The sequence below is a fragment of the Camelus bactrianus genome, chromosome 15 (assembly GCF_048773025.1).
Source record: "Camelus bactrianus isolate YW-2024 breed Bactrian camel chromosome 15, ASM4877302v1, whole genome shotgun sequence".
Taxonomy (NCBI): domain Eukaryota; kingdom Metazoa; phylum Chordata; class Mammalia; order Artiodactyla; family Camelidae; genus Camelus; species Camelus bactrianus.
Genome location: NC_133553.1, coordinates 31817593 through 31832069, shown reverse-complemented (window position 1 = coordinate 31832069; position 14477 = coordinate 31817593). Strand labels below are relative to the sequence as shown.

Below are 14477 nucleotides of genomic sequence, written 5' to 3'. Positions count from 1 at the left end.
GCCTCTGGGCAGAACCAAAGGTTGGCATCTAGAATGTATATATCAGGAAAATCTCATGAGAATATTTTGGCTTAAAGTATAAGTTAAAATAGATTTTTGACTAAACGCCTGTATTCTGTTTTATTTAGACACAGATTTAAATAGTGGGAACTATGGAGATATGTATTTAAGTGGGTTAGGAAAATTATATACCATGAGGTTATTTTGGGGTGGAGAGCAGGTGGAATGGTTTTATAATAATTCATAAAGCCTACTAGGGGAAGAACGCTGAAAGATCATGGCCCATTAAGGTTTTCAGTTCATGTTGTTTGCTCACAAATGATACAACCTTCTTGTTCGTTTGCTGAGCAAGCTGTGCACATACGTTTACAACCTGGTTAAAAAATCAGCCCTTACAGTGATGTTATTAAACACACACAATACACAATGGTGGCCATAGTAACAGCAAGGCAACTCTGGAGTCTGATGCTCTCAAATTCAGTTTCCTCAGCAACTTTTATGAGCAGAGTCATGAACACTTTAGGAAAGATGCCATTTTCCCATACACATTCACAGGAGCAAAAAAAACATCCAGCCAGATAGTGTTCATAAGGGTTGTTGTGACCTTCGTTGTCCTCTTTGGCTCTGGGTGATTGCTGTGACCATGTCAAGACACCATCAACAATCAACCAAGCAAGGCCATGAGGACCTGTGAACTGTGTCACAGCTCTCAGCTTCAATTTAAAAGAGGAGAGATGTTCAATGCATTTCTGTTCAGGAGGCAGGTCAGATGCCAAAAGAATTGACATTTGGCTGTAGTGTAGTTTAAGGTCCAGTTGGGAACACAAAAACCATACCATTTATTTTTAACAGAGAGAATGGATTATGGAGACTGCAAAAGCCAAAGGGAAGGGCCCAGGAAACATAGAGGTGGCACCAGAAGGAAGCCCCTGGACACGTGGTGGTTAATAAAGGTAGGAGGTGGGAGTTACAGGATTCCAGTAGCTGGGAGGAGGTGGAACTCAGAACTCAGAGAAAGTAGTACTGGACAGTTGGTGCAGTTAAGGCGTATTTAGAGACATAATAAAGGCTGGTTCTGAGAAAGGGAAAAAGCTGGAAACTCAAACCAAGTGCAACTGCCGGGAAAAAAATCTTTTGCCACCTCACTCAGGTTAAGAAAACAAATCACAAGAAACTACTCCCTTCTCTCTCCTCCCAACTTGCAGACTTCTAGCACTCCCTACTGGCGGAACCTAACAAGGTGCCAGCTGGCAAAGAAATATGGTTTGCAGAAGTCCAGTCCCAGCAGCCATGGGGCATGAATACAAGTTTCCGGTTTGGGGCCATCACAGATAATGCTGCTTTGAGCATTCGTGTACATATCTTTTGATGTTCTCTGTGCACTCATATTTTGGGAGCATATATCTAGGTGTGTACTTGCTGGATTTAATAGATACAGATATTAACCATCTGGTTAATGTGTAGTGGTATCTTTTGATTTCAATTTGCATATTTCTAATTACTATTGAAGTTGACTATCTTTGATCACTTGGATATCTTCTTTAGAAAGGTGCCCAATCAAGTCTCTAGCCCATTTTCAATCAGACGGTCAGTCTTCCTTTTTCCTTTGTGGGGTTTATTAAGTATATTCTTGATACAGGCCCTTTTGATTATATGTATATTCTCTCCCAGTCTGTGAACTTGCTTTTTTCACTCTGTCAATGGCATCTTGCGATAAATAGATGTTTCTAATTTTACGTAGTATAATTTATCAGTTTTTTCCTCTAGGGTTAGTGCTGTTTGTGTCTTCTTTAAGAAATAGCTCCTTATTCCAGGGCCATGAAGATCTCTTATATTCTTCTTTTTCTATTTTTCATCTGTTTGTCCACAGGTACTGAATTCTAGTAATTTCTTCAGATCTATTTTCTGACTTGTTCTGTTTTCAGCAGTTGCTAATCATCCAGTGGGTTTCTAATTGAAATACTATATTTTTAATTTCTAGAAATTCTATATTTCCCCCCAATTCTACCTGATCATGTTTGACAGTTTATTCTTCTGTATTACCTTTTCAAAGTACTCTATATTTCTTTAAACATATTAAACACATTTAATGTATATCCTGTACCTAAAAATTACAATATCCACAGTCATTGCAAGTGTGATTCTACCACTTGCAAGTTCAGTGTTTTCTGCTATCACTGATTTTGGTGGCAAATTTCCTTCTGACTTTTAGAATTATTTGTTATGAGCTTAAGTCTGTTGGAATTTTATCCATGGGAATCCTTCAAAGCCTGGTTTAAAGTATGTTCTTCAAGAGAAGAATTGTACTTGCTTCTGCATCGAAACACTACTAAATGGAGGTTACTTAAATAAAATTGGGGAATTTTGGGGTCCCCCAAATTTTAAGGGCTTAAATATCTGTAGGAGACTCCCTCCCTCACCTCCTGCACCAAGCCAAGACCTACTGGGACAAGTACTGTCTTCTTTCCTTTGTTCACTGAGGATGTTTGGGGATCCCAACAGAGGGTGACAGTCTTTGATCCAACTTCCCATTTTGTACGGTTCCTGGGCCTTGTCTCTTGTCCCCAGATTTGGCTTTTTAAAACTCTGGCCTTTGGCACCAGAAATCTGCAGATGCCACCAAGGCCATACTGGCTTCAGTGCTGGCTTACCAATTTTGGTTTTATACTTTCTTATCCCTTCTCTTATTCCTTTCCCTTACTTCTCTGCAAGCCCAGCAATGCATTTTAAAACATTTTATGGTGCAGTTATTATGGAAAACAGTATGGAGATTCCTTTAAAAACTAAAAATAGACTTACCGTATGATCCAGTAATCCACTCCTGGGCATATATCTGGAGGAAACTCTAATTCGAAAAGATACATGCACTCCAACGTTCATAGCAGCATTATTTACAATAGCCAAGACATGGAAGCAACCTAAATGTCCATGGACAGACAGATGACTGGATAAAGAAGTTGTGGTATATATATATACTCTTCAGCCATAAAAAAGAATAAAATAATGACATATGCAGCAACATGGATGGACCTGGAGGTTGTCATACTGAAGAAAGCCAGAAAGAGAAAGAAAAATGCAATATCATTTATATGTGGAATCTAAAAAAGAAGACACAAATGAACTTATTTACAAAACAGAAACAGACTCACAGACATAAAACACACTTAAAGTTACCAGCAGGGTATGGTAGGGTGGAGGGATTAATTGAGAGTTTGGGATTTGCAGATACTAACTCCTATATATAAAATAGATAAACAAGGTTCTACTGAATAGCATAGGGAGCTATATTCAATGTCTTGTAATAACCTATAATGAAAAATAATATGAAAAGGAATATATATATATATATATATATATATATATATATATATATATATATATATATGTATAACTGAAACATTATGCTGAAACCCCAGAAATTAACACAACATTGTAAACTGACTATAATTCAGTAAAAAATTATGAAAAATAAAACATTAGAAAATTCATCCATCATTTTGATTGTTCCATACTAGGAAGATTTCCTTGTACATTTAGTCCACTATGTTGTCAGATACGGAAGTCCAATAATTTTTCTAAGAAAATATGTCAGTCATGCAGGAGCCCCATAGGGCAGGTGATTTCTACTTCAGCAGTCAGCAAAGTTTTACAAACCCAAGTTTTCTCTTTCCTGCTGTTTCTTCTTGTTTGTTTAGGGTGTCTCAGGAGACATTCCTGTAAATTGCATGCTTGGGCACAAACAGAATGAAAGTTCCATAAGGACAGCAATTATTGCACCTGGTTGTGAGAGGACCATCCAGGACCATATTAGGCTGGGAGAAAAATAATGACTTTGGGAGAACAGATCCCCTCAAACGATACCCTTCTGTCAAGATCAGAGCCATCTTCTTTCACAGTTTTGCAATTTAGGAAGACCTAGGAGTTGCTTCAAACTAGATGATCTTCCTGACTGAGGATGTAAATTTACTTGAAGAGTCTGTTAAAGAAGCCAGAGGGGAAATTTCAACAAAGATGCTTTGTCAATTTAGGTCTTTGTGGGCGACTTCTAGACAATTTCAACTCTGACTTTGTACAGAGATCATCCTTGAAACGCTTTAAAGAAAAAAAAAATCCTTCAGTAAAGATGGTGGGAAGAAAGCCCCACCAATCTGTGTCTTCTTAAGCTGGAAAGAACACTTTTTTCCTTCTCAAAGGGCTTTTGGAGGAGCAACTTAGGATTTTTACTGTTCCTGGGAGGGTACTGGTGGCTCCCACTTCTTTTAGTATGCAGGAGACCAGCCCCTTTCCATTCTTGGTCTTAAATAAGCATGGCATTAAAAACACTCCATCACTTCACAGATAGTGTTTCTAGCAGCTGCTTTTTGCAATATTAAAATCTCTTCTACAAAGAGATGCTGCCTTTCAAAAAAAGGCTATTGAGGCTTCTCCCCCAGCGCCCCGCTTCCATGGCACATGTATGACAGGATCCCCATGAAAACCTGTTTACCCTAAGTCCTGTAGTCATCAAAACACAGCCTAGAATTTCATAATTTTTTAGTAGCACCATTTTCCCCCCATGTAGAGTTCCACCTTTCAAAGGCACAAGCAAGTGTTCATTTTCTAGTAATGTACAAGAATAATGACTGTCTGAGTTAAAGGCATATTTTTATGACGACCTTCCAAAAGCAAAATCGGTCTCCCTTGTCTGCCCTTATGTCCAGGGAAATGGTGGTGTCAGCATGTTGTTGCCAATAGTCACCTGGGAAGACTGGTCAAAAGGACCCTCACCTCCTCGGCCAGTTGGTGGAATACTACCACTGTGTTGGAGGCACATTAAGCCAGCCCTGGCCTGTGAAGGAAGAGGAGCTTTGCTGACCAGCACTTCCCATGTCTGGCAGCCCTCCCAGTGTCAGGGCCAATGGCCTCTTGTGATAAGGCATAGCCCTTCTCGGCAGCCTTGGCACATGCCCACACGTCAGCAGCTCGAGCTGAGCTTTGCTTCAACTTCTGGTTTATGCGACTGCACTTCTCAGAGCATATCACATCTTGACAGTTTTACATTCACCTGGCTCCCTCCCCAAGCCCTAGTCAAAGTGTGCCTCTGTAGAGAGAGTGTACCTGTCCCAGGGCTCTGCCGGCCACCGTATAGTTGGCTGTGGTTTCTGGGATGTGTAATACAGAATCTATTTTCATCTGACTTGGACCCAGCCCAGAGGTTCTGACCCATTGAAACCTTGACAGAACTGCTGTTATTTAGATGAGCCTGATTTTACCAATGTGTTTTCCTCCTCCCAGCATCCTGAATGTGGAAGAGTGTTCTTATTCCCATAATTTGACAATTTGTCATTTTTTCCAGGTTAAAAAACACTCAATCACCTTTGCCCTTTTATAACTTTTCAGCTAATTCAACTGGTCCTTAGTTCCCGCTCTGTCCCCACGATCTCACCAGTGGCTGGTGGTCAGCTCCTCTGACTTTTCAGCTCCTCCTGTCGGTTACACGCACTCTTGCCACTCCTGCCCTGGGCAGTTGAGGTGGTCCCTTGTGCTTTGTGTCACTGCTCAGCAGCTGGCCCTAGCTGTGATGGGGCTGGGGGCAGGGGGCTCCTCTCCCAACCTGAGGCTGGGGAGGCAGAGCCCCCAGAGAGGGAAAGTTCCTGTCCTCCTTTTCCCAGTGTCTCCAGCAGCCAGTCCAGGGGTAGGGGAGTAGGAAACCCCCAGGCTCAACAAAGGGGAGATAGATACCCACTCCTGGGGTTTCTCATCATCAAAGCAGGAGCCGTGGTGGTTCTTTTGGAGGCCACATGCTGGCCAGAGCACAGAGAACTATGGAACCCAGCAGGATAGGGGTGGGCGCAGGTAACTGTTCACCAATGAGGTGGTATGGGATGGGTGCCCAGAGAAACAAGGACCAGCGAGATGAGGGAGAGAGTTCAGGGGATCTAGAGTCTGGAGTCTGGAGCTCAGGGAATCCTGGGCTCCTGGGCATCTGGAACAGTCAGACTTCTTGGCTGAGATCTAGGAGGTGGATGGGGGTGGGGGTTCGGAGCACCGAGACCAAATGGCTGCAGGGTGGGCACTGGTTGCACAGTTGGAGCCTCAGGGGTGCTTTGTCTTCAGGGGGAATGCGGGGCCGGACCCTGAACCCTCAGACCATTTACCCAGTGTTGCCAAGACTCCTTGCCCTCCTGCCCCTGTCCTGTCAGAAGCGATTGCACTGCAAAACCCGCAGCCAGGTAGGACCTCTGTCATCCAGATGGCCCCTCCCTTCCCTCTCAGACTCCTGCTGGGCCTTTGGTGGGGGTTCCCTCCCTTCCCTTTTCTGTCTCCTCCCCAGCCCCCCTTTCTCTGATGACTGGCCTGAGTCTAGGCCATCCTGCAGCAGCTGCCCCGGCTCCTTCCCACAGGGGAGCAGGGGCTTGGTGGGCAGGAGGGTCTTGGCCCCAAGAAGCAGGGGGGCCCAGAGCTGCTGGCCTTTCCTCTCCCTGCCCGCCCCTGTGCTCACCTCCGGGTTTGCAGGATTGCTTCTCACTTCCTCCCCACTGCCCCTCGCTGGTCTCCTTTCTGTCAGGACAAAGCAGGGTTGCCTTTCCTGCATGAACTCCCGCACCACCCCTTTGCCTCATGTTCACCCCACTGCTCCCTTTGCTCTGTGTTCCCCAGGACCTGTCTGTGGACACCACTGCATTTCCGGAGAAGATGAGTAACAGGGTGCTGAGGGGCAGCAGGGACAAGGAGGCCATGGCAGTGGCTGAGGAAGGCTCAGCCCACCAGGGCATCAGCCCCACCTTCATCCTCTAGGCGACCTCACTGTGATCGGGCTTCAGGACTTGGGCCTCTGTCCACACTCTGCCAGGCACACCCCTTTCACCCCGAGCCCGTTGTCTCTCAAAGGCCAGGACGGATTCACTGTGTCTGCCCCAGGCAGAGGGTAAAGCTGTCACACACAGGGGTGTAGGGATGGGGTTAGCGCTTTACTGACCATTGTTAATCTATTCCAGAGCAGAGATTCTAAACATTTTTGGTCTCAGGACACCTTTACATTCTTTTTTTTTTTTAATGGAGGTACAGGGGGATTAAACCCAGGACCTCACACATGCTAAGCATGCACTTAACCACCGAGCTATACCCACCCTCCAGGGGCCCTTTACATTCTTAGAAAAGTAGAGCTCTGAAAAGCTTTTGCTTATGTGGGTTATTTCTACCAATATTTACCATATTAGAAATTAAATAGGGACTTTAAAAATGTTCATTTAAAAATAACATTAATTAACCCACTATATGTGAATATACATAACATTTCAATGAAAAATAATTATTTTCTATATTGGAAAATATTTAGTGAGCAGAGTGGCATTGTTTTACCTTTTTGCAAATATCTTTCATGTCTGTTGTAACTGACAGCTGGATTCTCCTATCTGCTTGTGTATTCAATCTGTTGCTGCAATATCACATGGCATAAGGAAAATTCCATTACATTCATGAGGGAGTAAGAGTGAAAAAGGCAAATAGCATCTTGTATTACGAAAATAGTTTTGGCCACTTACAGCACAGTTTCCCAGACCACACTTTGCATATTTCTGATCAGTCAGCAAACTTTTTCTGTAAAGGGCCAGGATTCCTTCACAGGAACTCAGTAATTATTTTAGGCTTTACAGTCTGTTGCAGCTATTTAACCCAGCCGTTGTATCAGGAAAGTAGCCATAGACTGTACGTAAACAAATAGGTGTGACTGTTCTGCAATGAAAACTTATTTACAAAATCAGGGGCTGGATTTGGCCCAGTGGCCATAGTTTGCCAACCCCTGATCTCGAACATCATGCTTACAGGGGCCCTGGGTTTAGGCTTGTGCCACAAAAGGGAGAGAACAGTGCCGTCTGACTCATCCCAGTCTGGCTCCTTCTAGAGGAAGAGAAAAGGAATTTCTCGGATAAGACTAGATTTTCTATTTCTCATACTCTGGTTCCCAATTTGGTGAAATCTGCAATCTCCACCTTAATACTTAGACATCCCTTGGCCAGCTCTGCTTCTCCCATAGGCCATTTGAGCCTCTGCCCTGTGATTCTGCTGCTCCTCAGAAAGCACACGCACATCCAGCCCCCAGGGAGCTGTCCTTGCCATCACTGCCTCCACCCTCACCTCAAGTCCGCCTTGAGTCACGGGCACCTGGGGATGGGGTGGGTGGTACAAGATACCCAAGTCGACCAGCCATCTTTCTCACTCCTGAGCCAGGCTACCTGATGTCTTTTGTCATCTGGGCTCCTGTTTCCTTTTGGAGTGTCATAGCCCTGTTCCCAGGGTCTCCCAGTAAGAGGATGTTTTTCTTCCTCTGCTGCAGAGGAAGAGGGGGTTACTCCTGATTCTGGCTCATTTATGAATCCAAGTCTCCAACCTGACATTTCCTCTGGTTATTCCCAGTCATCCCCTAGTCCTTCCTTTGGCTCTGCCTGCCCCCTTGCATCCCTTTTGCTCCCTGGCCTGACTGTGCTGGGCACTGTCTGGCTAGAAGAGATGGCCTCTGGACTCCATGGGGACTGGCCAGAGCTCTAAGGAAAGCAGCTTTGCCTGGAAAGATCTAGAGGCTAAGTCTGCCTCTAGACTTGTAATGATGGCACTTGTCCTTCCCAGCCCTCCACCAGCTGCCTCCTTCTTTGGCCCTCCTTGTCTTCTCTACCAGGGTAATGTGGTCCCTCCACCAAAGGATCTGATATTACTAGGCAGAAGCTGGCGTCTAGTGGGGTGGGTAGAGCAAGCTCCAAACCCAAGACTCCTGAGTTATCAGGAGAAACCCCATGCTGTGGGGTGACCCCAGTGCATACCCAAAGCCAGCCTTCCCAGTTCCATCCCTGGTCTCGGCCCAGGAGGAAATTCATCTGCTCCTTTTTGAAAGATGCTCACACTCAACAAGGAAGATACTGTTATTTGGCTTTAAAAATAGAACACTTGAGCTGGACTTTTATGGTCTTGTGAAGAACACTGTGCTCATGGCCACCCACACCTGGTCTCTGCCCTGACTGGCCCCATCCAGCTGCCCAGAAGCAGCTCTGCACAAGCTCTCCAGGCCCCTCAGCAGAAACTTGGTAGATTTACGTGTTTGGCCTTGGCTGAGGCCTTCTGCCCATGGCTCTGAGCCACAGTCCGGCTGCTCTCCCACATCCCCTGCAGCCGCGGCTGGGACGTTCTGTGTCTCCCTTTCTCCCTCCACCCCAACTTGCTGAGTCACCCCCTCGGCCCCTTTCCCCTGCTGCCCTGGCCAGGCCTGTGGAGGAATAGCAGCTCCTCACAGGAGAACCCAGACCCCCAGCCGCTCCCAGTTGACCCAGAACCTTGTTTATTCTCATAATATCAATGGTGGCTCCAAGGGCTGCTCCTACTGGGACACTAGTTGGCCTGGCCCATGCCCTTCCACTCTGAGGCACTGAAGTTTAGTGACAAGGTGAGTCCTCCTTCTGCACTTCAGGTGCCTGATCTAAAGCCACATCTGATCTGGAAAGTTACTTTCCATATGTATAGACTCTGATTTTTCCTCAAACTATTTCTTCAAGATCAGAGATAAATTTCATTAAAGCACTATCAGATTTCTGGCACCCTGTGGTAGGACTTAGGGAGAGCCTGGGAGGACAGTGTCTGCAGGGAGGAGCTGGCCCCAGGCAGCTCATTTGTAGACAGAGTGTAGAAATAACTCCTGAGCCAGTGAGGCCTTAGGCCAAAATCATACAAGGATCCTGGTGAACCCAGGCCTATCTTGTTTGTCCTGGAGGTTAGGTTTCTAACATAATGCAAAGTGAAGAGTGTAATTATTATCCCCTGGAAAAGATACACGTTCTCCTTCTAAGGTCCTTCGAGGATATAACTGAGTCTATCATAATCCTTCCTATGCTAGGCCTTCAGGTGCTCCCTGGTTCAGTTAAGGTAGAGCTGCCTCTGGGGTAAGATGTCATGCTAGGCAGCTTGGATTATGTGGAAGTTTCTCGGGATCCTGGAATGTAAGGAATGTAAGCTTGATGGCTTTACCTGTAAATATAACTCATATCAAAAGAATGGAAGGGTACAGGGTCCAGAGAGGGAGAAAATGTAATGATGAGGGGACAGCTGGAGAGACCGTAATGCAGATACAAGATTCCTAAATTCCTCCCTGCCTCTCTGACATCAGGTAAGCATCTTGCAGTGCAGTAACAAAGCATATTCCCTTCTTCAGTTTCCCCTCTGCCTATGTGACCCCGACTGAGGTCTGTTCACATTCACAGCTGCCAAGAGCTTGTTTGGCCCCTGGCTTTCCCATCAGCACCCGCAGCTGCTGCCAGCCCAAGTTCCTACCCCTGTCCCTGGGCAGCAGTGTCTGTCCTCTTGGAATCTCCAGAGGGTCTGTGGGAGCCTGAGGGGAGAAAAGCAAGGAATGGTGCCCTGACTCAACTTCCAACCCAATCAAACCCTTTCCTCTCCCACTTCCCTTGTAATTGCCACAGAAGAGGCACTGGGGAATAACCCCCCTGGGGACAAGATGAGGATCTGCTCTTTAGTCCTCCTGAAGTGCCCACCGCTTCGCCTGGCCTGTGTGCTGGAACCTGGGAGCCGAGCTCGAGTGATCCGATGGGTGAGAGTCAAAATGAACTGACAAGGAATCCAGGTCCCTAAGCTCGGGTCACAGTCCAGGAGAAAAGGGCAACTGTGATGATCACTTGTCAGCAGATGCTGGTGAGACAGGCCTGGTGGGAAGAAGAGCATCTGCCTCTCCAGAGACTTGGGGCCCAGCCTCTGCCTCCTTTGCTCTTTGTCCCGAGGTGGCGGCTGTGGTGGAGTCCAGGCCAGAGCATCCCAGGCCTCCGGCATAGAGGCGAGATCGCATTGGCCACTTCTGCAAGACACGGGGAGGGAACGTGAGACATGCGCAGTAGGGCAGCCCCTCATAGTCCTTGGCGTCCAAAACTCCTCCTTCCCTAGCCTCCCTTCCTGGGACCCTCCCCTGCCAGGGCCGCTCCAATGACAGTGGTCTCAGGCTCACCACCACTCAAGGTCTCACACATTCTCCTGACCACTTGAACCTGTCTGAGAGGCGCAGGAGGAGCTGTCTGAGGAGAGCAACGGCACCCCATGGTGGGGAGGGAGGTGGCCAGCAGGGCTGGCAGCAGCCAGGGGCTAGGCAGTGGAGAGGGCAGCAGAGATGGGGCAGGGAGAGTCTCCTCCTGACACTGAATAGGACTGACCTCTTCTCTTGCCCAGCACCCAGCCCAAGTGCCTCTGGCCCCAGACATTAGTGCTGCCTGCTCCCTCTAAGCAGGGCACCTCCCAGGATTGTCCATCCTTCCAGCAGGAGCATGGGCAGTCCCAGAAAACTCCAGGTTTACTCTGCCCTGAGGTCTACCCTCCTCTTGACAGCCCTCCACCTGGGCCACTGGTCTTGGTTAGCTGCCCCACCCTACCAAGCTGCCAGAGTTCTAGATCAAGCCAGGCTCTCATTTATTCATTCTTCAACATTTTTATCCATCACCCACTCCATGCAAGGGCCTTACCTTGGCCACCATCTTACAGCTAAGGAAACAACTATGCCACTCCAGGACCCTGCACCAGGTGCCACCACTGGCATTTCAGAGTTGCCCCTTTTAGTCTCAAATTCTTGCATTTTAGTTGTATTTGTATGAAAGGAAAAAAAATTTCAAGACATTTTAAAACCATGATGTTTAAGGGAGAGAGATGGTGAAAAGTAGCCTCCTTAAAAATAAAATTGTCCTCACAAGGCAAAGATGGCCCTTTATAATAGTTACACTCTGTAATCAGCAACTTACAGTGCTGCCCCCCCTCCACCTCCTCCTGGGGCCTGCTTAGTGGCTATGAGCCCAGGGTCTGAAGTCACATACTCTGAGATTCAAACTGCATTCAGCCACTTAACCTCCCTAAACTTTGTTTTCCTTATCTGTAAAGTAATCCTCATTTAGTCTTTATGTGGATTAAAAGATAAAAATGCACTAAAGCACATAGTCTAGCTCCTGGCATAATTTTAGCCCCCAAGTAGTGTTAGCTGTTATTGAGATGATTATTGTTAATCATACTTTTCCTTTGTGATCTCATTTCATACACTGGAAGCAAAGTTAAAACTCACATTATCTTCCTTTTCACGTATAATAAAACTGAGGTTCAGGAAAGGTAGGCTGCAGGCAGGTAAGTGGTGGGTGCAGGAAGCCCCCCCTCCCCCAGCCCCAACCCCTTTCCTACCCAGCTTGGTTGCTTCCAGAGAGATGCTTCCTTAGACTTTTGTTCTTCCAGAAGGGGCTCCTGAGACAGAAGTCTGGAGGACACCAAGGTACTGTATGATGGGGTGATGCTCCCTGGAATCTAGGAATCTCCTAGGTGTTTCCTTTCCTTTCCCAGGCCCCAGCCCTGGAAACTGCCACCTTTTCTCCTCTACCACTAAGTGCCCCAGAGCCTTGGGGCCTTTAAGAATTTCCCTCCTCTTGAGGAACCACATACTCATGAAGTCATTTTCAATAGCCACCCGCATCGCACCCCATGAGAAACACAGAGTCAGTGCAGTCCCAAGAGCCAGCCTCAGCTCCTCCTTCTGAAACAGCAGGAAGCACTCGGCCCCAACATCAGCTCTGCCCAGGGCAGGGGGCCTGAGTCCAGCATCCCCCATCCCAAACTCCCTTTCCCAAGGCCCTTGGCCTATGACCTACCTTGAGAGGGTGTAAGTAACGGAGTCCACGCAGGAAGGGTGGCCAGGCAGGGCCAGGCATCTCATGGCCAAGCATGCGGGTGAGGTGGGCTATGTAGCTGGTGGCCAGCACCAGCACATCCAACTTGGACAGCTTGGTGTCAGGCGGCACGGCAGGCAGAGTGGCCTGCAGGGCCAGGAAGGCCTGGCGCAGCGTCCTCACCCGACTCCGCTCCCGCGCAGCATTCTCAGGACTGGCCTCGCTCTGCACAGAGGACACCAGGTGAGTGGGTCTGATGCATCTCCATTGTCCCTGGATGCTAAGAGCATCCTAGGGCGAGGTGTCCTGCCAGAGTAGTAGCACACAGGACAGCAGGGACCCGAGAGCCTTAGAGCTTTGTCCCCTCTTTGCTCTCAGGCCAGCCCCACTTTACAGCAGAGGAAATGGAGAGGAGGCCTTGCCTGGGCTCATAACTGGCTCCTATTCTCTTTCTCATCTTCCACTGTGTTTCCCCCTAGCCCTTGTTCCATCCACACCTGAGTATGAATCCTACTTATCAGGATGCCCTGGGGACACAAGGCACATGTAGCTACACTCTGCTCTGTAGGTCTGACCCTGGACCCAGCCAGCTCTGGAGATGAGAAGGCAGCTGTGCTGAAGAGCACCAAAACACTCTGGCCCTGCCGCTGACCACTGCTCTGGAACCTTAGGAAACTCACATCCTCCAGGCCTCAGTTTCCTCGAGAGAAATGAGTTGGGCCAGCTCTCTGACCCACACTCTGGTTAAGACGAGCTCTAATTTATCCCAACCACCCAAGCATGGAGACTTGGAGTGGAAGCGGCCAGTGTCCCCTCTCTGGGGCAGGACAGTAACAGTGAGTGAGGCTTGGCCATCAGAGGTGACATCGCATCCCCTCCAACCCCTTCCTCCCCCAGCTCCCTCTTCAGGTCTGGTGTTTCCTTACCCGGCCACGAGCCAGGCTCCTGGCCCTGGCCCCTCGCAGGCTAGGCGCAGCTCTGCTCCATCTTTGGTGGCTCCAGCCGGTCTCTTCCCACAGGTCCTGCCCTGTCCTGTTCAGGCGGCTCCTCTTCCTGTCAGTGCCTGCTAGCAACCGTGGCGTGGCCCTGGCTGGGCTCGGCCCCACTGCTGGCATGGCCAGTGCCTCTCCAGCCTCCCCCTGTGACATGCCACACCCTGCGCTGTGGTGCTGCAGCCCCAGGACAGGAACACAGTGGCTGAGGAGCCCTTGGGCTCACACTAGCCGGGACAGGCTGGTCATCCTGCCAGCAACGTTTATATCTGAGGGAGCTATCGCTAGCTCAGTCCTGCTCCGCTCCTTGCTCTGGGAAAAACGCCCACCCGGCACAGCCCCCACGAAAAGCCTCCTGACTGCCTCCCAACCGGCCAAGGGGTGGGGGTGCTGGATGCTGGGAGTGGCCAAGCCCTGGGAGGAGGCCCCTGCTGAAGAAGGCAGGAGGATGGTGGGAAGGGAGCTCCCTTCCAGGAGCCTGCCTGACCCTGACCGTAGTCCTGGGGTAGACCTGTAACTTCAGCACTGGGGCTACAGTCCATGGAAGGGCCCTGAGCTTCCTTCTCTGTGTCAGAAGCTGGCCTGTGCACATCACTGAAAAGAACTTTCCTCCCCCTGTCAGTGAACACGACCTCCAGCCACAGGGCTCTACTCCCCATCCCCCAACCATGCCTCCTATTTCCAACCCAGTGCTTCTACTTTTACCTTTCTGTCCCCCTGGAAGACCTTCCTCCAGCCCTGCCAGGGGAAAGGCTGCCCATCCTTTGGGTTATGCTTAAAGGATCTGTGAGGATTTCTTCAAACCCCACAGAGTCCAGGA

The 14477-nt window shown here is 48.4% G+C and overlaps 1 protein-coding gene across 1 annotated transcript; it reads right to left on the bottom strand.

The window, feature by feature from the left end:
- Positions 1-10651: 10651 nt before the first annotated feature.
- Positions 10652-13917, bottom strand: TCF23 (transcription factor 23). The gene is made up of 3 exons (XM_010948498.3): positions 13592-13917; positions 12648-12890; positions 10652-10831 (listed from the first exon to the last, which is right to left on the bottom strand). Exons 1-3 carry the CDS (start codon positions 13811-13813, stop codon positions 10652-10654), a joined length of 645 nt encoding a protein of 214 aa, XP_010946800.1. The 5' UTR covers positions 13814-13917.
- Between the last annotated feature and the right edge of the window lie 560 nt (positions 13918-14477).

Excerpts from the sequence above, each read along its gene's own strand:
- TCF23 (XM_010948498.3), bottom strand. The coding sequence starts at position 13,813 with ATGTCACAGGGGGAGGCTGGAGAGGCACTGGCCATGCCAGCAGTGGGG. Across the intron at positions 12,891-13,591 it reads GGAGCCTGGCTCGTGGCCGG|AGCGAGGCCAGTCCTGAGAA; the intron begins GTAAGGAAACAC and ends TCCTCTGTGCAG. Across the intron at positions 10,832-12,647 it reads GTTACTTACACCCTCTCAAG|AAGTGGCCAATGCGATCTCG; the intron begins GTAGGTCATAGG and ends CGTGTCTTGCAG.